The sequence below is a fragment of the Toxotes jaculatrix genome, chromosome 21 (assembly GCF_017976425.1).
Source record: "Toxotes jaculatrix isolate fToxJac2 chromosome 21, fToxJac2.pri, whole genome shotgun sequence".
Classification (NCBI taxonomy): domain Eukaryota; kingdom Metazoa; phylum Chordata; class Actinopteri; family Toxotidae; genus Toxotes; species Toxotes jaculatrix.
The window spans coordinates 13,978,152-14,000,599 of NC_054414.1; the positions used below are offsets into that span (position 1 = coordinate 13,978,152).

The 22,448-nt window shown below is 40.8% G+C and overlaps 4 protein-coding genes across 6 annotated transcripts; 1 reads left to right on the forward strand and 3 right to left on the reverse strand.

Moving 5' to 3' along the window:
• Positions 1–1,251: 1,251 nt before the first annotated feature.
• Positions 1,252–12,014, reverse strand: sec31b (SEC31 homolog B, COPII coat complex component). Of its 3 annotated transcripts, none has more exons than XM_041067445.1 (26): positions 11,899–12,014; positions 10,836–11,064; positions 10,268–10,463; positions 10,055–10,150; positions 9,476–9,616; positions 9,156–9,298; positions 8,960–9,059; positions 8,702–8,863; positions 8,288–8,440; positions 7,959–8,189; positions 7,784–7,858; positions 7,576–7,668; positions 7,362–7,479; positions 7,066–7,244; positions 6,819–6,945; positions 6,498–6,643; positions 5,962–6,135; positions 5,702–5,854; positions 5,403–5,595; positions 4,922–5,320; positions 4,720–4,758; positions 3,974–4,032; positions 3,362–3,487; positions 3,144–3,263; positions 2,945–3,016; positions 1,252–2,731 (listed from the first exon to the last, which is right to left on the reverse strand). In XM_041067445.1, the coding sequence occupies exons 2-26, from the start codon at positions 11,036–11,038 to the stop codon at positions 2,552–2,554; spliced, it is 3,678 nt and encodes a 1,225-aa protein (XP_040923379.1). In that variant the 5' UTR covers positions 11,039–11,064; positions 11,899–12,014; the 3' UTR covers positions 1,252–2,551. The 3 variants fall into 3 exon arrangements, with proteins under 3 accessions (XP_040923379.1, XP_040923378.1, XP_040923380.1); XM_041067444.1 differs by having other exon boundaries at positions 10,836–11,086; positions 11,899–11,992; XM_041067446.1 differs by lacking the exon at positions 4,720–4,758 and having other exon boundaries at positions 10,836–11,086; positions 11,899–11,992.
• A 201-nt stretch (positions 12,015–12,215) lies between these two features.
• ndufb8 (NADH:ubiquinone oxidoreductase subunit B8) lies at positions 12,216–14,556 on the reverse strand. Its single transcript, XM_041067301.1, has 5 exons — positions 14,424–14,556; positions 14,046–14,172; positions 13,743–13,842; positions 12,966–13,121; positions 12,216–12,373 (listed from the first exon to the last, which is right to left on the reverse strand). The coding sequence occupies exons 1-5, from the start codon at positions 14,554–14,556 to the stop codon at positions 12,281–12,283; spliced, it is 609 nt and encodes a 202-aa protein (XP_040923235.1). The 3' UTR covers positions 12,216–12,280.
• A 1,054-nt stretch (positions 14,557–15,610) lies between these two features.
• On the reverse strand, positions 15,611–16,911 carry gpx9 (glutathione peroxidase 9). The gene is made up of 5 exons (XM_041067297.1): positions 16,780–16,911; positions 16,572–16,665; positions 16,018–16,148; positions 15,777–15,907; positions 15,611–15,668 (listed from the first exon to the last, which is right to left on the reverse strand). Exons 1-5 carry the CDS (start codon positions 16,909–16,911, stop codon positions 15,611–15,613), a joined length of 546 nt encoding a protein of 181 aa, XP_040923231.1.
• A 1,020-nt stretch (positions 16,912–17,931) lies between these two features.
• fbxl15 (F-box and leucine-rich repeat protein 15) lies at positions 17,932–20,756 on the forward strand. Its single transcript, XM_041067288.1, has 5 exons — positions 17,932–18,080; positions 18,413–18,572; positions 18,818–19,320; positions 19,430–19,648; positions 19,769–20,756. Exons 1-4 carry the CDS (start codon positions 18,055–18,057, stop codon positions 19,617–19,619), a joined length of 879 nt encoding a protein of 292 aa, XP_040923222.1. The 5' UTR covers positions 17,932–18,054; the 3' UTR covers positions 19,620–19,648; positions 19,769–20,756.
• Positions 20,757–22,448: the final 1,692 nt, after the last annotated feature.

The window sequence follows — 22,448 nt, forward strand, 5'->3', positions numbered from 1 at the left end:
GAAATGAAACGTGCTGGAAGCGGCTGGCAGTAGCATCTGGTGTGGTCATTGTGCACCGCCACTGAAGTGAAGACATATTAATACAGAGAGCCATCTACTGGTCAAACTGGAAACTGCACATTAGAAATCCTCCAATAACACAAGAACAATACCACACTGTGGAAACACTGAGCAATGAATTCATGTTATTAAAGTAAAAAGAAAAAGAAAATAAAAGCAAAATCTGCTTAAAAGTATTCACTATCCCCTCTTTGAGAGCTATACAATATATTGTTTTATTGGATTATACTTTTTGATGCAATCATGTGTAAGCATCAGTGACCTTTAAGCTAATTTAATCCACAATGCTTAATTTTGTATTTATTCATCACATGCTTGTCATATGATATGACTTATCAATAAAACATTACTAAATCCATTATTTACAACTTATTAAAACTTTCTCACTGGTGTCACGTGATCAATTGACAAGCTCATTAATACAGTGGGTACGGAAATTATTCAGACCCCCTTAAATTTTTGTTATTTTAGCTGTGTGCTTAGGGTCATTGTCTTGTTGGAAGGTGAACCTTCGGCCCAGTCTGAGGTCCTGAGCACTCTGGAGAAGGTTTTCGTTCAGGATATCCCTGTACTTGGCCACATTCATCTTTCCTTCGATTGCAACCAGTAGTCCTGTCCCTGCAGCTGAAAAACACCCCCACACCATGATGCTGCCACCACCATGCTTCACTGTTGGGACTGTATTGGACAGGTGATGAGCAGTGCTGGGTTTTCTCCACACATACCGCTTAGAATTAAGGCCAAGCAGTTCTATCTTGGTCTTGCAGCAGAATTTTTTTTTCAACCTTGGCCAGATCTGTGCCTTGCCACAATTCTGTCTCTGAGCTCTTCAGGCAGTTCCTTTGACCTCATGATTCTCATTTGCTCTGACATGCACTGTGAGCTGTAAGGTCTTATATAGACAGGTGTGTGGCCTTCCTAATCAAGTCCAATCAGTATAATCAAACACAGCTGGACTCCAATGAAGGTGTAGAACCATCTCAAGGATGATCAGAAGAAATGGACAGCACCTGAGTTAAATATATGAGGGTCACAGCAAAGGGTCTGAATACTTATGGCTGTGTGATATTTGGTTTTCTTTTTTAATAAATCTAGCATATGGCTGCAATATAACAAAGAGTGAAAAATTTAAGGGGGTCTGAATACTTTCCGTACCCACTGTATATCTGAAGAAATGAATCCAAGCTCAAACCCACTGAAGAGGAATTTTATTTGAAAAAGATACCGAAATGAGTAAAGTAAGCAACATGGATTGTATAAATATCTGTGCAACCAAAATGAGCACACGGAGGCACTTTACTGCCTTCTGCTGCCATGATACACCAAACTATCCAGCTTTATGTCCAGCTACAAACCTCAGAAAATCATGTTGGTTTTTTTCCATTTGACTGTTCATTAAGGTTGTATGATCTAATCTAAAACAAGTATGATTAAAAAAAAAATCATTCAGTTACAAAAGGATAAGATGTAACCTGGGTAGAAAGACGAGTATAAGCATGAGGGAGTAGCGAGGATGTTAATTAATCGTCAGTTCAAACATAAATGAGTGTAATTTTTGTTTGCGAGCAGCCATGTGACCTCAGCAGTCAGTGAAGGAGTTAACATAGGAAACATGCACACTGAAGCAAGTGTGAGAGTGAAAGGAAACAAGTCAATTACACTCAGTCAGTCACACGAGTTACTGGGAAAGAACAGTGCTATTAGGGTTTAGTTAACACAAAATGAAGAAAGAAAAAAAAAAACAAAAACAGCAACTTGTATGACATCCTTCTGCAGTGCTTTGGCCCAAAACCCCTCATGGCACAATGAACTGGACACAATCTGTTACAGCAGGTGAAGAGAACAATCAGTAAGTATGTTACAGTATTTTTTTTTTTAAATGCTTGTTGTGTAATGACGCTCGCTTGGTAAAAAAAAAAAAAACATGAGCATCAGTCTCTTCCTCCCTCATACAGATAGATAATTAGTGCAACTCAAATTTTATTCACACAATTCTCACCCCTACCTCAGATGTAAGAGTTGCTACTCCCAAATGTTTTGTTTCTGCAGCTGGAGCACAGCATGCATTCAATCACAATTTTTTTTTTGACTACTGCTGAAATGAGAGGAAAACTACGCACTGGTGTAGAGTGTAATGTGGACTATGAAAATGCACCTACTTGTACAAACACCGTCTCGATTCAAGCTTCGCACCACTTGCTTCGTATATTACATCAACTGTTGAATTTACACAGAATCACAACTTCCAGAGTACATTCATCTTATCGTAAAATTACCACAGCAACATTGACACATCTCTACAGAAATCCACCTCACTGCCCAAATCAGCCGAGTCCCCCGGGAGAGAACATGTATGGAGTGATGAAGATCACAATCTGCAATTTTATCTGTAATTATTCTTGTTATCAAAGCACGTCATCAGGTCAAAAAGAAATAAATACATATATAACAATATGATAACACTGAAGTCTGATTGGTGGAGTTCCCGGGGTTAGACGCCCAGCTTGTTAGCGATGGTCATGACCACTTTGAGGATGGGCATGAAGGCAGAGATCTCACTGAAGTTGCTGCTGCTGACCACCTGGGTGTGGACCTCCAGACCGCGCTGGTAGTTCTGGCTTGCCACACAGCGGCTGATCTCGTGGAGCCCGTTCAGGATGTTGTGAGAGAGCTAAGAGGTTGGAAATAAGGAAATAACATACGGTACTAAATGAAACCTGAGGTTTAAATGTCTATCACAAGTCCCTTCATACAAAAAGACTCCAGACAAACTCCAGACAAATCAATAAAGACTTAATTAGAAATAATAGGACGCTCTTTTGCTAACAATCTATGACAGTGATGACAATGATGAAGACCTTGTTTGCATGTAATAATTCCTTACCGACTGCTCCCTCAGCTTGTCATACAGGAATCCCAAACGTTTGGCTGCGTCATCAAGTTTCCTTTTTGTTTGCTGGAATGGAAACATTTTTGGTCTTTTAACATTTCAAAAAAAACTTTTTCCTTAAATAAATACAAGCTTTATCACAAACACGTCAAAGTCGGGATGCTGCCACAGACAGACAGGCAGTGGGGCTTACAGGGTCTCCTGCTGCGAGCTGGCAGCGCTGCACCAGGCTGTCAAAGGTGGATTTGAGGACCATGTGTTCAGCTGGGATTTCTTTCTGCTCCACCCTCTCTGCTGGCAGCTGCTGGAGGAGCTGAGCAAAACAAGGACACAAGTACAAGGTGCTGACATGTTTGCCATGTGTGTTACTATTGAGAATTCAGATAATGGCCCCTTGTCACACACACCAACCTGCACGCTGGGCTCCTGGGGGGCTCCTGGGGGGACTTGGGCATGGTCGTGAGGCTGAGGAGCCTCCACTGGGAATCCCATCACTGGGGCTGTGATGGGGGCTGGTGGAGTGTAGTTATCAGGGACCTGCACACAGACAAGAGTAACATAAAACCAGTCAGTGAGAGGGAGGTTATAATACACTGAGACTGGGCTGTTTAGATTTGGTAAATTATAAAAGCTACTTTAACTAACTTTTCGAATCACTTGAGGGCAGAGGACATCCACAACACAGTTTGTCACTATGTACAACCCCTTTTAAATTCTATGTAGTAATTTAATACACGGCTGGAAATGAAACATTTATTAGTGGAGCTTTAAAAATGAATGATAACCTAAATTATTGAACTGAGCTCTTGATGGGTTAAATTATTGAACTTTTCCCAGTATTAATAGACAGCAGACTGTGTACTATGTATTGTAAAGTTACCTCCTGGGGCACAAATACCCTTGGAGGTAATTTTGCAATTACAACAAGCTAAGAGGAAACTGGCTGATTTTCTGTCACAATAACAAGTAACAAGACAACTAGTCAGCAGAAATATACACGGGACTATCAAAATGTAGGATTACCTTCTTCTTCCTGGGTCCACCTCGTACTGCTGGTGGGTCATTCCAGCCTTCTTGAGGTCCTAAATCAGAGGAAGAGTGAGAATCAGAAAGAAACTAGTAGCATTTTTTCCATGTGGTCACACTTAAGCAGCCAAAGATTGTCTACATGTGACAGTCTCTTTGAGCCAAGGTTAGTGTAGATGGCAAGTGACGGCAAGATGGCACAAAATGGCAAGTGAGAACATGACATTAGTCCATATACTTCAGCAGTTTATGCAAAAAAAACAAAATAAAAAACACAAAATACAGCAAAATGTTGAGGCAGCATTCTCATCATGAGTCAACAGCAAACATATCCCAATGCTGAAAAGTTATAAGCATGTAAAATATACCTTAAGCTCAAACATGTATATATCAACTGCAAATGTAAAATGTTTTACTTAAGTTTTAATTTGCACTGTAAATGTATGACTGTGTGTGTAATCTTTAAGGGCCTGACACAGGGCCTGTATGATAAAAAAAAAAACATGAAACCTCAAGTCTCTTAATTCCAGCCTGTAGTATTTTTGTTCTTAAATGTAAGGCAGCACAAGCAAACACCACCAAACACTCACTGAGTGACCAGGAAAGTATAGAAACCCTGTGCAATGCAATCCAATACAAGGGTATAACATGATGCAAGAATATTATATTGTACAGGTTTTTATTGTCACTCAGTGTATGTTTCAATGCACTCGGATTCCATATTCAAACCCTAACCCTGTCACCTTGAAGGTCACACTGGGAATTCAGCCAGGGAAAATATCCTGCAAGTAAAATGAGGAGTGACAGTAAACCACCATAAGAAACAGATTCCTGCTAAAATCCATAATGAAGTGTGGAATTGTCGCTATCAAGAAATATTTGGGTAAACATGTGAAAAAGCAAATGGTGATCTCTCGATTAAAAGGTGACCAACACGGCGTGTACCTGTAGGAGGAGGAGCGACAGCAGGGCCCGGGAAGGGCTTTACAGCAGGAGCTCCGGGGCCACCCTGTGGATACCCTGATCCGAGGGGAGCATAGGGACCAGAAGCCATGGGGGGCGCAGGCCCCTGGTTGTGGAGGCCCCCTGGGTACATGGGAACTGGGGCACCAGGCTGGGAGCTGGGAGGCATGAGGCCTGAGGGTAAAGAGGTAGATGGCATGAAGCTTGTTGGTGGCACGCCGGGGCTGGGCATGGGGGGCAGACCTCCCGGAGTTGATGACGAAGGCGGTAGTGGAGGTCCTGATAAATTAGCAGCTGGCATAGAAGGACCTGGAGGAGGGAAGGCTGAGGGTCCCCCCATGGGCATAGGCTGAGGCTGGAATGGCTGATGAGGAAGGAAACCTTGGAAAGGACACAAATAAGTATTATTACATCAAATTAAATCACCCTGAAATAATTCTAAGTATAGTACAAATAGTCAAACCTGGAGCTGGAGCGGGATGTTGTGGGTAGGAAGGCCTTATGGCTGGGCGGGTTGCACTGGGCGGCAGTACATGAGAAGAGGGAGGCAGACCAGGCCCAGTGTTGGTTGGAGCAGGTTGTGGGGTAAACACCGATGGCATAGGAGGCTGTGGTTGTGGAGCCATCTGGGAAGGGGCAGAGGGCTGGTACTGACTCTAAGGTTGAGAAAATACATTCACCCAAATGCTCAAACATCTATAATTACATCAGACAGAACCTCGCAAAATATGTGAATACTCTTGATTTCTAATAAATGTATACCATTATTTGTGCTTTTGGTGCAGGAGCCTGAGCAGCAGGAGTGGGCTTGGTCGTCGACACACTGACTCTGTTGACAAAGTTTGGAGGCTGCTGTCCAACGGCAGCCTCTCCGTGAGCGTGCAACAGCCTGTCTCTCAGCATCATGATCCCAGGCTGGGGAGACAAAATGGCACAAATACACAAAGGTGCTTATTGTGATCCAAATAAAATCAAACTGTGAATTTGGGGTTTTGAAATTAGGCTGTTTCTCTGCCTCTCACTTGGTTGGAGTTCTCAGGCAGGTAGGTCATGGCAGTGGACAGACTGCCCTCTGCAGCGAGAATGCCGGCGTAGCAGGTGAGCTTCTCGGCCAGGATGGGGCTCTGGACTGCCACCTCGCTGTTGCGCAGGCGTTCGATTGACTTACGTAGCATCATTACTTTCTCAACCAGATCCTGCAAAATACACAGGACACGACTCTGTTACATTCCTCAGTTCTCTCAACTTAGAGCTACAATCTGACCTATAAAAATTCTTTTGCAGGTTCTTCTCAAATTGCTACACCACTTTCACGTCAGGACATTTCTTTATGACGGAGAAAGCAACTGTTGTTTATTTATTTGTCCTTGTAAAGTAATAAGAAATAAATACAGATGAAAACATACAGATTGTAGAAAAATCCCAATATAATTTTCAGATTCAGTTTCTTCTCTTGTAGACTTATGTCTATACATTTGCTCAAATAAGCACACCATGCACTTGGTGCAAGAAGTTGCTTTATTGCTACAGCCTAGACCAAAAACTATAACAATAATACCTCTAGACCAAGAGGGGAGGAGCAGTCTCTATGCAAGGCCCAGCACTCCACCAGTTTCTCGACGTTCCCAGAGCAGATGTAACATAGACAGGCCTGCAGGCAGCGCTTCTCTGTCCCCTCACACTCCAACCGGCCACCCAGCGTATCTACCAAGAATTACAGAGCGGAACAAGTTTACAGAAAGAGGGCAGGCTGACATGAGAGCAGAGAGGATGAGTACAGACAGAAATGTTATTCAGCAAGTATAACAAGTACTGCTGAAACGGTACGGTGCTCCTGGAAGTGAGGCACGTCGCAGCATGATCGATCAGAGCAACTTACCGCACAGACGGGCAAAGTCTTCAGGGTGAGCATAGGTCAGAAGAGCAGCGAGAGCCTCCTTCCAATTGTCCAGTTCGCAGCTTTGCACTATGTCTCTCCAGTTCTGGGTCACTACAGACGATATAAGCTAGAGTCGAGGACAAAATAAGTTCGCTTGTGATAAAATATTTTTCCCCTGACTGTACCAACTGAACCATAACCAGTGAAACAAATGTGACAACATGAGCTTTAACATTAATTCTCTCACCATTGAAATGCTGTTCTTTTGCTTGCTTAAGTACTTTTGCTGAGTTTTTTTGAGCAGCTCCTCTCCCCCGCTGATAGACAGGAGGATGGCTTCAGCATAGCGACCATCATTCAGACACAGATCTACAGCTCCCTCAAAGTTTCCAACCAGCAGCGCCTGGCTTATCAACCCATCAGTATCTTCAAAAGAACAACAAGGTCATTAGCTACCAACCCAGCAACATTAACTATATCTTAATGGAGCTCATACTTGTTATAATCACATACTAAACAGTATTTTCAGATGAGGAATCTTACCACATGATACAGGGATCTGGAAGTTGGAGTTTTCCTTTGGTGTCTGACTGAAGAAGTCTGCTGGTGAAACAGAACCTGATGTTCTAGCATCACCCACTGCAGCGGCTTCCTCAGACCTCTGGAAGTACAACCAAAAATATTTCACAGTAAACAGGAGCTGCAAATAACATCAACCAAAATAACCTGAAAATGAACCTTCTGTGTGCAGACTGACCTCAGTGGAAAGCCGCTGCATTTTTTCTGCCAGATCTTTGGCATCTATTCCATGTCCGTTGGGTTGAAAATTCTTCCCCAGGCATTTTGAAATCTGAATAAACACAACATTTTCACAGCTAAGACACAGAATGGTGCTGATTCCCAGGTAGATGCCTATATATGATAAGTATTAGCCAATAGCTGTAGTTTCATCAGAGGTAGAATACCTTTTTCTCCAATTCATCTTTGCTGAAACCCAAAAGTTTGAGGAATTTAATGCGGGCTTCATCCTCAAAATTAACCTGTAAAGAGAAAGAGTGAATTAGTTTAAAATGCAACAGCACAACACTGACTGACAGACTTAATGTTATGTCTGAATATCAAGAGTGAGTAACGGCCCACCAGAAGGAACTTCCATATGTCCTGCTCAGCGTCTGACTTGGCGTTCTGAATCTTGGCCTGGCAGTAGCTGTTGAATGAACCCGACTGCAGCGCCGTCTGCAGCTCCCTGGAGCGCTGGAGGAACTCAGTCTCCGTGGTAACCTGGCTCACAAACACTTGTCGAGGGACGGGCTGGGGGCTCTGCACTGGAGGCAGCTTGGGATTCTCAAAGGTTATCAGCTTTCCACCAAACTGTGGAATAAAAGACAAACAACAAATCAGTCACAAAGAAAAAGATCTTGCCTATTCCATTAACATGCTTATATAAAACACTTTGCACTAGCACTTACAGCAAAGGAAGCCCCCACTGGCCTGCGCACCCACTTAGGTGGCTTCTTCAGAGGGGGAATGACGGTGTCCTGCGCTGTTGGCTGAGGAACTTGCAGGGGAGGCAGCATCTGCCCTGTACCAAAGGGGTCCATTGTATCAAATGAGGAGGATATCTGTTAAATAAAATGTAAAATGTTAAAAACGAGCACAACTCTTAGCTAACTAGTCAATTAACGAGCAAAAAATACACCGAAATTAATTGTTTTGTTTTTTAGCTTCTCAATTATGGTTTACTTTTCAAATTTATATATTATATTCTGTCATTAGTCCCTGTCAATCCCTTCATACCACCGCCATCTTGTGGACAAACAATGCAGTTCATGGTACAAGACCTTTGGAATTAAACACATCACATAGGATAGATCAGCCACTACCTTATCAGCTGTGCTTTGCTGCTGAGTCTTCAAGCTCCCTCCCATCACAGAGTACACAGTGATTCTCCCATCAAACGATGCTGTTGAAAGCAGGGCTGGATTCCTGGGGCACCACTGGACATCAAAACACCACTGGTTCGTTGTTGGAAGCTCGTATATTACCTAAAATGTAGGAGATACATGGCATCGTCATCAGGTCACAATACTGAGGTCAAGGAATTCAGGAGTAACACAGAAGAAGCTATTTATGTCATATACCTCTCCAGTGTTTGGATTCCAACAGAGGATCCGGTTGTCTTTAGCACTACTCAACAGGAGCTCAGAGTCGGCTTGGCTCCAGGATATGGACAGAATTCCCCTGTAAGCAAATACCAACAGAAGCCACATACAGTATATACTGTAACATGAACAGACAGCAGACATGAGGATGAGTCACAAACTATTAAAGCTTCACCTTGTGTGGTTCTCAAAGACTTTAAGGGGTGATGTGGCAAAACGGAGGTCCCACATCTGGATGACTGGCAGCCGGTCGTCTTCAGACGCCAACACCAATTGAGTGGCCACATCTGGGTGCCAGAGCATTCCTGAACAGTGCATCTGAAATCACATAACAGATGAGACTTAAAATGATAAGGGGGATTTTCTACAGGGTGCAACATGAACATTTTAACCAATGAGCCTTCTGATTAATCCATGGCAGACAAACTTGTGGTGATTTGGCAGAAGGCAACTATGGACTTCGACTTGTTTGCTTAAAGTTTTCAAGCCACTAACCCTGTTGCTGTGGTCGCTGATCTTGATGATGGGCTCGTTCTTTCTCAGGTCCCACACAACTGCTTTCCCACTGGGGTTGGCAGAGGCCAGGATGTGCTGAACCTGCCTGTTCCAGGACACGACACTGATGTCTTCAGCCGGCTGAAAGAAGAGACAGAAGCTGCTATTGTAAGAAACAAACCTGATTATTGAGACGACCTGAGTCTGAGACAAACAAAATCCCAATATTCGAATAGTGACGTAGAATCAAGACATTCAGTAAATGTTAAGTTGTTTTTATGAAACTGATGAAAGGCTGGCTTGGAACATTTTGTTCAGAAAATGTCCATGACAAAGCACCATTAACTCCAAGGGCAGTTGCGCACACAACACACGAAAGGGAAACCACAAACAAAACTTTCTTGTGACTTCGATTCTTAAATCACAGAATTGAAACTACAAAGGTAACGAGGCAAAGCTGCCTGTCGAGAATTGTAGTTTCTATTTTCTGACAGTAACAATAAATGGGTCAGGATCAAGATAAGAAGTCAACTCATTGCTCCTAACAGTTATCTGTGAACTTTATAAAATGGTTCCCACCTGTGTCTTTGCTCCCGGTGTCATTGGACTGCTTAAGTTGTTTAGATCCCAGATGTATATCTCAGAATCATTTGCTCCTGATGCGAGCAGATTACTCTGACAGAGGAAGCAATTGACAAAGACTGTTAATGTGTAACACAGTACCAGGACAAAGAAGTCTTTCTGTACAAACCATCTTTAGGGACACAGAGGATTTGGACTGCAGACAGTTACCTGAAAAGGGTTGAAATCGAGAGCTCGAACGGGCCCAGTGTGTTTGTCAGACTGTCCCACGACAGCCTCTGCTCCAGAGCTCATTATGTCCTCTGGGTTATACACTGTCAATGTGCCATTTTCACTGCCACCCACCAGTCTCCCTCCAGTACCATCTGCTCCCATTCCAAAGTTCACCCATACAATACTGTGCAACCTATGGAGTATGAAAGGTATTGTGAGTTATTTGGACCAAATCACAGACTCATAGCTAAAGCGGAAGGGCACTAAGAATTTAAAACTTTCTGTATCACTTCTACTTCAGGACTGATTACTGCACTCCATGCTTAGCTCTCTAAGCCTTTAAGCATTTACCAATTTAATGTGGAATTCTTTCCTTCAATTAACTGACTGATCATTGCAGCTCTGATGTCATGTAACAAAACTAAGCAGCAAGCAAAGTAATGCATCAAAGAACTAAGCCATGTCCCTTCTCTACAGTGGCTGATATGTACAGTGGTAGAAGTACTGTTGATTTGAATCTTGTCAACAAAATGTATGTTATCATCTTATCACCTCTATATATTACCTGTTTGAGGTGGGTAATGACCCTTTTAGCTGCATTTCCAGAGAGGGGTCAGAAAAATCCATCTCAAATATCTCCAGGGCAGCTGTGGTATTGAAAGAAGCATCAAGCTGCTGGGCCGATGTTCCTAAGGCCAGGTAGATGGGATGGTGTCCTGCAGGACTCCACGCCTGGTGGGCAGTCCTCTGGATCTCTTTCAGCCTCATCTTCCTCTGATTACAAGTTTCAAGTCCTGCACAGATGATCAGACTCCACTATAATTACAGGAAAACATTTGTTGTGGATTCACAATAACATCATTGGGTTTCTTTTAGTTAAGGAAGTTGACAAACGAAATTGACTTGTTTAAATCAGAGAGTGGGTTTCAAATAGCCTTATAGTTTAACTACAGTCTATCTAACTAGTGGATTTAAAAAGTGGCTTTCTTTAACTGGAAAATCGGAGGTTAACTTAAGCTAAACAAAACCTGTATTCACATCTCTCATTTTTCTGCTATTTACTTGGCTGTAACAGGGTACCACCCTTACTGACAGGTAACCTCCGACTATTTCCTGAAATTGTAGCTAACGTTAACTCACCCAATAGTCTGCCCATAGAGACAGAATTAACCAGCACAAAATATTTCCAATACCAGTATTTTATGTAAATTCCATCGTTGTGGATTTAATGATGTTACCGCTGATATGATCCGCATTAAACTGTCGCCACACCACTTAGAAATTAATGCAAAAGAAGCTAACCACTATGGCTCTTAAAACACACTTAATACTAACTTCATTTCACATGGTACACAATCTGACTGCAGCCATTATCTATCACTTCAATAGTTTTAGACGATCAGTCAATTGCTCATGCATGCCGCTTCATAAGAAAAAAGTCATAATTTTGCTAGCATGTTAGCATTGCTTCTGTCCCAGTGCATAACCGGAGCCGATGTTGCTACGAGGTAGCAAGCTGGTTAACAGCCACCACCCTTCGTATCATATTTCAGTAGAAATATTGTGTGTCTAGCGCGTTTAAACCCAGCAAAGAAAGAACGATTAATATGAGTTTGAGGGTAACTCACGTCAACTGTCTATCACAGCCTGACTATCCGCATCCACAACAAGCTTGAAAGCTACTTATGAGCTAACACCTTAGCCACAGGCGGAGCCCGACCAAAGTGCTTTGCCGTGTTGTCACTGCGCTACGGTGGCCGACAGGGACCATACTTCTTTTGTAGTGGCCTGAAGTAACCCCAGGGTTGCAGCCATAGACTGTACAGGTCGCAGCTTACCCCCAAAATTATAATCTGTATATATTCCAGCTAAGAGCTGTCATCATTTATTCTGAAAAGGTTAATATTATTTCCACACACAAAAGAAAAAAACAAGTAAAATTTTCCACTGTTAACATACGTCTTTATTCTTGACAGAAATATATACACAAGTAGAAGCAGATTTTAATCATTAGATTTCATAATGTTTGACTTCCTCGGGTTGTTGGTCAGGATCTCCTCCTTTCTCCAAGTACAGGTCATTGTAGGGATACTGCTTCGCTGCCTGGTACAGAGAAAAATGCTTTAATGAAAATGTGAAAGTTGTTCAATACAGGGTACAGTCAAACACATTTTCTTTACATGACATTAAATACTCAAACTGTTTAACATTTACATAAATACTTTCCCAAAACAGCTTTTTATTTTAAAAGTTGTGCTGATCACAAATTTGATGATGATTTTTAAAAAAATTATTTTTCTAATTTTTCCAGATTCAAATAAGTTTTCAGAATACACGGTAAAACATACAAGAAGTCTAGATACCTTCGTAATTCTACTTTTTGAAATACTTGCAGAAATTTGTAATGATATTTCCAGCACACTGATGCTTGTCATATTTTCTTTGAAAAAACATATTGATCAATGGTCATGGCTGTCAGTCCAAACTGACATAAAATTGGACAACACTGGTCATGGTTTATCCTCACATGCATAATTACACAGTTCTCTGGTAGAACTCTGCACCTTTAAAAAGACATTTAAATACTATCCACAGACATCTTCTCCTTTTAGAAACATTCATTAAACCAGGTAATTTCACACCTTTTTAAATCTTACAATACACTCAGTCATTTCAGGCCTAGATCTGTACTTACAACAGGTTGGTAGGACGGGAATTTCTCTCCAACGTAGAACATAAAGAGCATGAACCCGATGAAACCAAACAGCTGTTTGCACATTGTGGACCAGGACACAGGGCTGGGAGATGTATCCACACGGTTCCTGATGTACATGTCAAAATTCCAGTGCATCTAAAAATAAACAGAGAACAATCACAGATTAACAACAATATGGACATTATCATTGTTTAAAAACCATTTTCTTTATCACTTAAGTGACGCAACAGTATAGTATTATTAACTGTACATACAATGAAAAAAAACCTACAAACTGACTTAAACTTTCATGTCTCACACTGAATATTGAAACAGCAGTACAATGTATTGCTCACATAAACATAAGCAAAAGACCCACCTATTAGGGAGGGAGAACAGCATGTGCATGTGATGGGGGTGGTTGTAGTAGTGGTTGCATTGTAAGCAAAAATTTCGTTATGCTTGCATAATGACAACAAAGCCTCTTGAATCTTGAAACTTGAATTGTAGGAATTTCATATTACTGAATGTATGATTTTACTTAGTATTTAGTGTTTTGTGATTTGAAGTTGTATTTGCATTACTGTACTTGCTGTATTACATCTACCTGTCCAGGGACTGCTGATAGGAGTTAGATATGAACTAAAACTGGTATGCATCTTTCCTCTTTGTATGACATCAGTGTTTTTGTATGTGGTCCCTGATAAATTAAAGTAATAAATTAAACATGAACAAAGCTACACAATTAAAGTAGCAGTAAGGTCATCAGTATCTTACCGGCTCTCCCCAATTCCTCCTCAGGTCAGGATGGTCCCACTGGTACCAGGGGTCTCTCTCATGCTGAGATCTATCTGGTAGCTTTGGATAGTCACCAAACCTACAGAAATACAATGATTGGCATATGATTTTCAATGAAAACACTTGTCTGATGACGATTCAGGCTGTATTTTCTCTTGCTGAGTAAATACTTAATGTATTTGAAAATCATAACCACTAATGAGCTTCACGCATCCATTCAGCACATACAGAGAAAATAAGCACACCTTAAACTACTATGAATAGCATCAAAATAAAGCTCACCCCTCTCCTTTGTCAGGGTATGGTTCATAGTCCTCAACCCTCAAATTGTACTTCTTCGCAGCAGCAGCTCTCTCCTCCGGGGTCTTCGGGTACGGACCAGGTAGACTATCTTTTGACATAACGGAAGCTGAAACACCAATAAATGCACATGTAAATAAACCAAGTCCAAGTCATGTAGCTCTACAGCGAATAAAAATGAGGACACAAGCATGTTATTCTGTCCGCCTTCTCTCTCATTCAGAGTAGCCGTTCAGCTAGCGCGGGCTAACGTTAGCATGTCAAGGTTACGTCCATTCGAGGGTCTAAACTTTAAATTTTGACACAGATCTTCACAGCAATTCATTACACAGCACGATACAAAGCTAACACACCACTGACCAGTTCTACATCCCGACAGGACGGCTGAAATGCCAGACCCTTTCCCTTTGCAAAGGGCTTTGGCCCACCGTCGGAAACCAACACCAGCCATGTTTGCTGGCTGCTGCTGTCTGACAGAATGACAAGCACGCATGCGCAAAATTAGAAGTATAGGTCGACATAAGGACAAATTTCACATTGACTATTCAGTCATACGCGCACATACGCACTGCGGATGACTAAAGAACAAAACAGAACTTGTAATAAAGTAAAAAAAACATTTTCCTTTACAATATATATTAGTACAATTACAAAGTGGTGGCAGTGGTGGAAAGTGTTGTAAGGTATTTCTATTTCTCATTTCCACTCACCTACATTTCAGAGTGAAATGTTGAACTTTTTACTCCTATATCTTCATCTGACAGCTGGAGTTTCCGGCCACTTTACAGATTGAGATTAAATATATAAAAACATGAAAATCTTTTAAAAATCCAACATAATATTACAGATTCAACCAGATGTTTTCCAGCCTGTTTGACTTGAGACCTTTTATAGAGTGTGCACAATCAAAAAATGAGAGAAAAGTCCAAGAACTGTCAACAGTGTGTATTGTGTATTATAACTTTAACTCCCAGTACAATTGAGATAGATTCTATAAATGATATTTTAACCTAGGGGTCTCAGACTCATGTCTTCCAATGAATTGCCGGCTCTCAGGAGGATATAGTTAAAACTGGCTCCACTAGCTCCAATAAAGTCATATATAATAATAAATCAGTCACAGGGATGAAACAGATTTTATTTTGACACGTTAAATACATTCTGCTGATAAAACTTTTGCTCAAGTAGAGTTTTGAAAGATGAACCTTTACTTGCACTGGAGTATTTTTATGTATTTATATTGGTTCTTTTACTTTGGTAAAAGCTTTTTATACAATAATATAGTAATATTAGGAAAAGCAACCATAACTACTTAAAGATTTGTTTTATAGTGTTTTATTTAATTTGAGAAGCAGACCCCTTCACATTAGAGAAAAATGTGGTGTCGACATAAAAACTCCTTCAGTGGCTGGAGGGAACTTTTCTCAGAGCGAATGCACTGAAGCTCTGAGTCCTGCTCCTCTTCCCATCAGATCCAGCTCAGGTGCACGTGTGCATTTACTGGGGGATCGTCACTCTGCCACCGGTGTTAAACTGAAGAAAGTCAGTCAGAGAAGTTCTGCTATGTCCTTCTCCACTTTCTCAATGGGGCAGTGAAGTTCATACCTACAGTAAAGGGAAAACATTAGAAGTACTATAATAATCAAACCTATGTTACACCTAATGGAGTGCTTTTGGGGTTTCTAACATGAGGTCTTTGGTCTATAACTTTACCTTTTGAAGGGCATGCCATCTGCATTTATGAGAAATTTCTCAAAATTCCACCGGATGTCATTGACTTTGATTGGGGACCAGTAAAATTTCTTTATATCTCCAATAACAGGGTTCACAAATGGCAAAGATTCCTGTGACAAACAAGAAATGAGAGTTGCAACAGCTGCAGCTCTGACAGCAAAAATATGCAACGTGACTCAAAATTTCATCCATTAATTTAACTATATGTGAAACACACTACCTTTAGATAGGTGAAAAGAGGATCTTCATTTAATCCATTCACCTCAACCTTGCCAAAGACAGGAAACTTTGGCATAAATCCCCCACCAGGTCTTACATACTTCAGAATATTGAGGGTTTCATGATTCACCTCTGAAAAAGTAAAGCAAAAATCATTATTCCTACTTTGTTTTAAACATGTGTTTCATGAATGAAATGAAATGTAGATATGAACATGTAAACAAAGTGCGTATATAAGTCAGTGGTTGGCTGTATTCACAATCATACTTAAGAAAAACTTTTTTTTTGGTAAAGTGTCACAAGCTAAAAACAGGTGGGAGCCACTTGTTTAATCTTTAATAATGAATTGGATTTTATAATCTTATCATATGTAAAATCTTAATCTGAAAAGTAGCTAGTTAATATTGCTGTCAATTAAATGTAGTGGATTAAAAAATGTACATTTTCCCTCAAGGAAATTAGAAATTTAAAATACTCAAATTAAGTGCCTCAAAATTGTTCTTACAATGTACAGTACACCACCAGGTCACATTTCAAAAGCCTCATTGTACCTACCAGGTGACTGAAGACCAAATTGGTTGCAGGGGAATCCTAAGACAGTGAAGCCGAGGTCGCCAAACATTTCCATCAGTGCATTCAGTCGATGGTACTGAGGGAACAGGACACAAAATCAAATGTCTCTAATAAAAATGACAGCACAGGTTACGTGTTATGAGATTATGTGATCTGGCTATAATCAATCAGCACTCTTGCAGATTATTACCTCCTCTATCGTTGACCCTCAGAAGGTGGCAACATTGACGATGAGAAGCACCTTACCCCTGTAGTTACTGAGCGGAACCGGCTGTCCATCCAGGGTCTCAGCAGAGAAATCATAGACTGATTTATTCGCCATGCTTGTACTTTAGCTTGTATAGGGGACTGTAGTCAGTCAAGAGTGAGTATTCACTCGGCTATCCTGTTGGCTCATCTCATTCACTGAAACATAACTCATGGGTCAGCAATCGTTCAGCATGACTGACTTCATTGTTCTTCTGGGCAGAGGTGAGCTGGCAGGGTGGTCGATTGTTCAGCACATGGAAGAATAGCAGTTAAAACGGTGGCAGCTAATTGGGATAACGAAGTTAAATATTCATAATAAACATATAGGCACCTACAGTAGATCACAGGCTAACACTCATTTTGGCTGGATTGTTTCCTTAGAACTGACAGAAAAAGAAATTTAAGATTAAGAGTAAAATTTAATTTTTACATTGATTTTCTCAATTTGTTTGGCTGGGCCGAAAATGTATGTAATTGTGAATGTTTACTTAGTGACATAACAGCACTAACCAATGTATTTTACCTTGCTAAATGTTTTTATTGGTTACTTTATGCTACTTTGTCGATAAGGGTTTTTTTTTTTTTTTTTTTTTTTTTAGAAAATCTTCTTCTTTTTCTATGATAGCTATTTTAAAATCTTTACTGCAATCCAATATGTAAATCGCCTTTAACATGATCATTGACGTATACCCGGAAAATTACGACTGCTGCGTTCACGTGTTCCTCGTCAACGCTTTCGGCCGTGGTCAAATTAGACCTCAATCACCTTGAACACGAATCCCGTGGCGTTTAATTCGTACTTTTGATAGCAAATTAACAGGAGGTACAGGATTCATGGCAGACCAGGATCTCTGTGGACGTTATTTCAACTTTGCTTTGTATGCTGTATAATTTCCATTCTACTTCTTATGTTCTTGCCTTATATTGTATTGAAACCATGTTTGTTCTCTCTTTTTCTTTTTTATAGATGTTATGTGTTGATAGTCTTGTGACAAAATAAATCCAAGCTAAACGCTATAAACCTTTCAACACTGGTGTATTATTAATGTGCCATTTTCAATTTTAATGTAGATTCTTCCGACAGTACGGGAAGGCAGCATTGGGTTTGGGCGACACCTCAAACGCCTGCAAGATGCTAAAGGAAAATACGTTGTTTTGGCGTTTATATGAAGAACAACACGCCCTGAAAAACTCTGTATAATACATCCGAATCAGAATGGGCGAAGAAGCCAAGATGCGAACGTAAGTACCTTTTAAAAATGGAGTTTTTAATTTAAAAATTAGCTGGGTTGGTGGCCCCGGCAGGCTAGCTTCTCAGCTAACAGCGATAGCAACAACAAGCTCAAGTCAAGCTCTGTCCCATTTATTAATGGCAGCTGACTACGGTTTAAGTATGTATCACCGTGACAACGCCGAGAAAAACGTTCTGTTGCTAATGTAATATAACTGCTATTTGCTATCTTGCCCGTTAAAGCATTTGTTAACATTTACTTGTGCCCCGTTAAACCTCTTTATCGTTACTTGTAAGTATCAAAGTTCAGCTGTAAATGCAGAGGTTTGCATTTCTTCTGCAGATGTCATCTCTTGGATCTGCCCTGGGAAGATGTACTTGTTCCACACATTTTATGCTATTTGCCGCTGCAACACCTGGTCAGCCTGCAGAGGGTGAGCAAGCAGTTCCACAGCCTCATCCAGGTGTATCTGGCCAACTGCAGGACTTTTGATCTGTCCCCGGTCAGTGTGTTTGCTTGGTTTTCTTTTAAATGCAGTGCGGAAAGAAAATGAATACCATTCTCACTATCATATAGGTCAGCGAATATCGGAAAACTAGTAGGGTTAATAAGGCCTACAATTATCCATTAATTATATAAATTTATTGACATTTATCTAACATTTTGTCTGCACTTCCCAGCTGTATGTAACAACACGTCTTAGTAATATAATTAATCAAGTCTGCCATCTGTTGTGTGACATTACAGATTGGACCATGCATTCCCAAGGAAGCATTTTGCTCCATGTTAAAGGACAACAAAGTTCTCCAGAGCCTGTCACTTCAGAACTGCTCAGACTGGGTGACAGACAAGGAGCTGCTGCCAGTTATTGGACAGAACCAGCATCTGCAGAGGGTGGACATGAACGGGTGTGTTTGGCTCACCCGACACTCCCTGGTGGCTGTGTCCTTGAGCTGCATGCACCTCCAGCACCTCGGCCTGGCGCACTGTGAGTGGGTGGACAGCCTGTCCCTGCGCAGCCTGGCTGACCACTGCGGGGAGCTGCAGTCGATCGACCTCACCGCCTGCCGCCAGCTCAAGGACAACGCCATCTGCTACCTGGCTAAAAAGTGTTTGAAGTTGAAGTCTCTATCTTTGGCAGTTAATGCCAACGTCACTGACGAGTCGGTGGAGGAGGTGGCCAAGAACTGCAGGGGCCTGGAGCAGCTGGACCTGACAGGTTGCCTGAGGGTCAGGAACCAGTCCATCAGGTATATGTTATTTTCAAGTGTAGTCCAACTAACTTTGTGCCCACACTCTGACATGCATCACCTCACTTGTGCACCTGTCCATAATAGCCTCTGCATGCTGTGCTCACAGGACTCTTGCAGAATATTGCCCAAAGCTGCAGTCCCTGAAGGTGAATCACTGCCACAATGTGACAGAGTCAAGTCTCGATCCTCTACGGAAGCGCAATGTTGTGATAGATGTTGAGCCGCCCTTACAGAGAGCTTTGGTTCTTCTTCAGGATGTGCTGGGGTTTGCTCCCTTTATCAATCTCCAGATATAACCAGAGGACCATCTCTCTGCCCAATGCAGGTAGGCAATATCAGCAGTATATTTGCTGTACAACTTTACAACACATTTAGCTAGAGAGCAGCAGATAATGTTGGATACAGCCAATGACTTGTAATCAACCTCTGCCTTTCTATGTTACAGGTGTCTTTGTGACAGCAGTCACTCTCAGCTGTGCATCACATGAGTTACTGTAAACATGTCAAGACAATCCAAGAAAACCTGGATTTGTTGCACTCAAGTTTGTGCATCTAAATAACGTGGACAATTAAAACTCACTGCAATGCGATCAAAGATGCATATCTAAGATGGAACTGAAAACAATGCCACATTTGTAAATGACAGAAGAAAGCCATGTACTTTTAAGAATTGCTGCCACATATCCAAAAGATGTCACTGCACTTTTTTCTTAATCATTCTATGTTGTAATAATGTGGGTTTGTAGAAAAGCAGTTCTAACCAAAGTACAGTACATTGTTTTGTTAGTATTTTATGTATATGATATTGTAAAAAGCAGTTATCTTATGTTTCATTTAGAAACATTTAAAGATGTTTGAGTTTAATTAAACATTTCATTTTGCATGTGCCAACTTAAAGGATAAGTTCACCCAATTCCCCACCAAACATTTTCTCATTTACCACTAGTTTTGTCTAGCCCTTGGTTTTATTTGTCCAGGTTCTGTTATCTCCACTACTGAGACTCCTGCCTGCCGTCACTGCTGACCATGTGTCTTCCAGAAACAATGTCCTGGCTCCTCAGGATAATCCACAGACCTCACTGTCAGCAGTTTTTAACACTTTCCTGGTGACTTTCCTGGTGAAAACTGTTGCTTACAGGGTTTTTACACCGAAACTTTATGGCTAGATACTACTGGGGTAACTGGGAATGTATATTTTTTTGGTATGGGTGAAGCAACCCTTTAATCTACACTGTTAATAAAGGCATAGTTGTATATCCTAGTACATGTTTGAAATAAGTATAAGAATTTATTATGACTGTTTTCCTTTAAACCTTTGAAATGAATTTTGTAAAAAGTACCTGTGTGGTTTCCCTGTAACACAGTGTATGAATTATATAAGAAATATTAAATTGCAAAATTCAGCACAGTCAGAAGTGACTATTAGTTTTCCTCTGCATAAAGAGGTAACATACAGTTTACTTTTATTGCAGGTGCATGGTACTTTGATCAACCTGGTGATTCTTCATTTATAGTGAGTTAAGCAACAAAGTTTCCCACTGTTTTTAAAAGATTCATCAATGTAAAGGATGTTGGTCTGTATCTGTATGTAAACTGCTGTGAACAAGAAAACAAGGTACTTGAGAGCAGTAGAGGCCTTTGTCAAAGCATTGCACTGCTGTAGTTCAGTGACTTGTGACTTAAACTGACACAAGGTGGCAGCAGTGAGTCAGGATAGTTGTCTGTTTTAATTCTGTTGCATGAGAGGCTGCATTACTTCTAAAATACAGTGCACTCAGGAACAACAGGCATAGTCTACTGTATTAAATATGTTACGATCCAGTGTCAGGAGTATATAAAAAGGCCAAGAATCTCTTTCTCTAATATTAAGAGAAAATGTTTCATGTGTTAGGCAGATTGTGAAAAACATCAGCTTTGTGATCTTGTTAAGACTTGAAGCAGTGAATGCAAAATAAGAATTAATGCATTCCCCTTGTTCCTACAGCTACATGTTTAAAATCCCTCTCACAGTTTCCTCTGGTGGTCCGATGGCAGACTATATTGTAACTTGTCTCTGTGACAACACAACAGGTCTATTTTCCACTTGATGGCATGGTTTACTCCATCTGCTGCGTGCTGTCCACAAGCTGAATTTGCACCAACAGAGAGTTGCGTTTGGGGGGCTTCAGGGATCAGGCATCCTTCTGTTAGCTGTGCTGATCATCATATTGTACCGGTGTGCCTCCGAGGAGACATCACAGTTAGTTATAAAATAAATCTTGAAATTTCAATTCATGAAGCAACTCACGCTTCATATCATGCTCATACTTAACCAAACTAAGCAAGATTCTTCTGACATTTTAAGCAAGAATTAAGAGTAAAATCTGGTTGGCATCATGACTTTTCTTCCTTAAAATAACAAATGAGGCAAAATAGTATAGTATAATACTCCTATATCCCTGTGTCATAATGCACACAAAGGGAATCATAACAATTCTCAGTCTCACCTTCAACTATAATAATTAGTATAAAAACATCTCTAGAGTTCAGTGGCCTGTCCTTGTTGCTGTTCAGCAGTCAGTGGGTTAAAAACATTTCAGACTACATTCATCATGTAGGACTTCAATTAGCATTGATCTGCAGGGGGGGAAAGAAACATTGCTGTGTTGTTATATACCATGGAGCAATTTCTGTTCCAGTGATTGAGTGTATGGGGGGATTTCACAAACATGGCCGGCCTAACATATTTTGTCTCACTGCCAATAATCTGGCACTTGTCTAAATTATTGATCAATAGCAACTGATCATTTTATACCAGGGCACAACAATGTAGTTGCTTCATTTTATTCAGATTGCAGTTTCAGCCCCTGGCAGTGTGAAATATACTGTAGTTATTAATACAAATAATAAATTTGAGTTTAATCTCTGGCTGCTTTCAAAGTCATCTATGACATAGTAACTTACTGACTCTGAGCCTTCAAATAAAACATTTAAAAACAGTTTATGTTGGTCTTTTTCACCTTTCACAAAACAAGGACCTACATGTTAAGAAACTGGATATGAAAATTTTGATAGCTGTGACATCACAAACTTTTTGAACACATCACCCAACAACACTTCTCTTTTCATGTAGTTGATCCTCTAGT

What these genes read in the sequence shown, in the direction of transcription:
- sec31b (XM_041067445.1), bottom strand. Translation starts at nt 11,038, where the DNA reads ATGAGGCTGAAAGAGATCCAGAGGACTGCCCACCAGGCGTGGAGTCCT. An exon ending in CACCGGGAGCAAAGACACAG is followed by an intron (nt 9,617 to 10,054) that starts GTGGGAACCATT and finishes CTCTTCTTTCAG; the next exon opens with CCGGCTGAAGACATCAGTGT. An exon ending in TTCCCAGTGTGACCTTCAAG is followed by an intron (nt 4,033 to 4,719) that starts GTGACAGGGTTA and finishes CCTCTGATTTAG; the next exon opens with GACCTCAAGAAGGCTGGAAT.
- ndufb8 (XM_041067301.1), bottom strand. Translation starts at nt 14,556, where the DNA reads ATGCGTGCTTGTCATTCTGTCAGACAGCAGCAGCCAGCAAACATGGCT. An exon ending in CCTGTCGGGATGTAGAACTG is followed by an intron (nt 14,173 to 14,423) that starts GTCAGTGGTGTG and finishes TTGGTGTTTCAG; the next exon opens with CTTCCGTTATGTCAAAAGAT. An exon ending in TCCCGTCCTACCAACCTGTT is followed by an intron (nt 12,374 to 12,965) that starts GTAAGTACAGAT and finishes TCTCTGTACCAG; the next exon opens with GCAGCGAAGCAGTATCCCTA.
- fbxl15 (XM_041067288.1), top strand. Translation starts at nt 18,055, where the DNA reads ATGGGCGAAGAAGCCAAGATGCGAAC. An exon ending in GAAGAAGCCAAGATGCGAAC is followed by an intron (nt 18,081 to 18,412) that starts GTAAGTACCTTT and finishes TTTCTTCTGCAG; the next exon opens with ATGTCATCTCTTGGATCTGC. An exon ending in GGACTTTTGATCTGTCCCCG is followed by an intron (nt 18,573 to 18,817) that starts GTCAGTGTGTTT and finishes GTGACATTACAG; the next exon opens with ATTGGACCATGCATTCCCAA.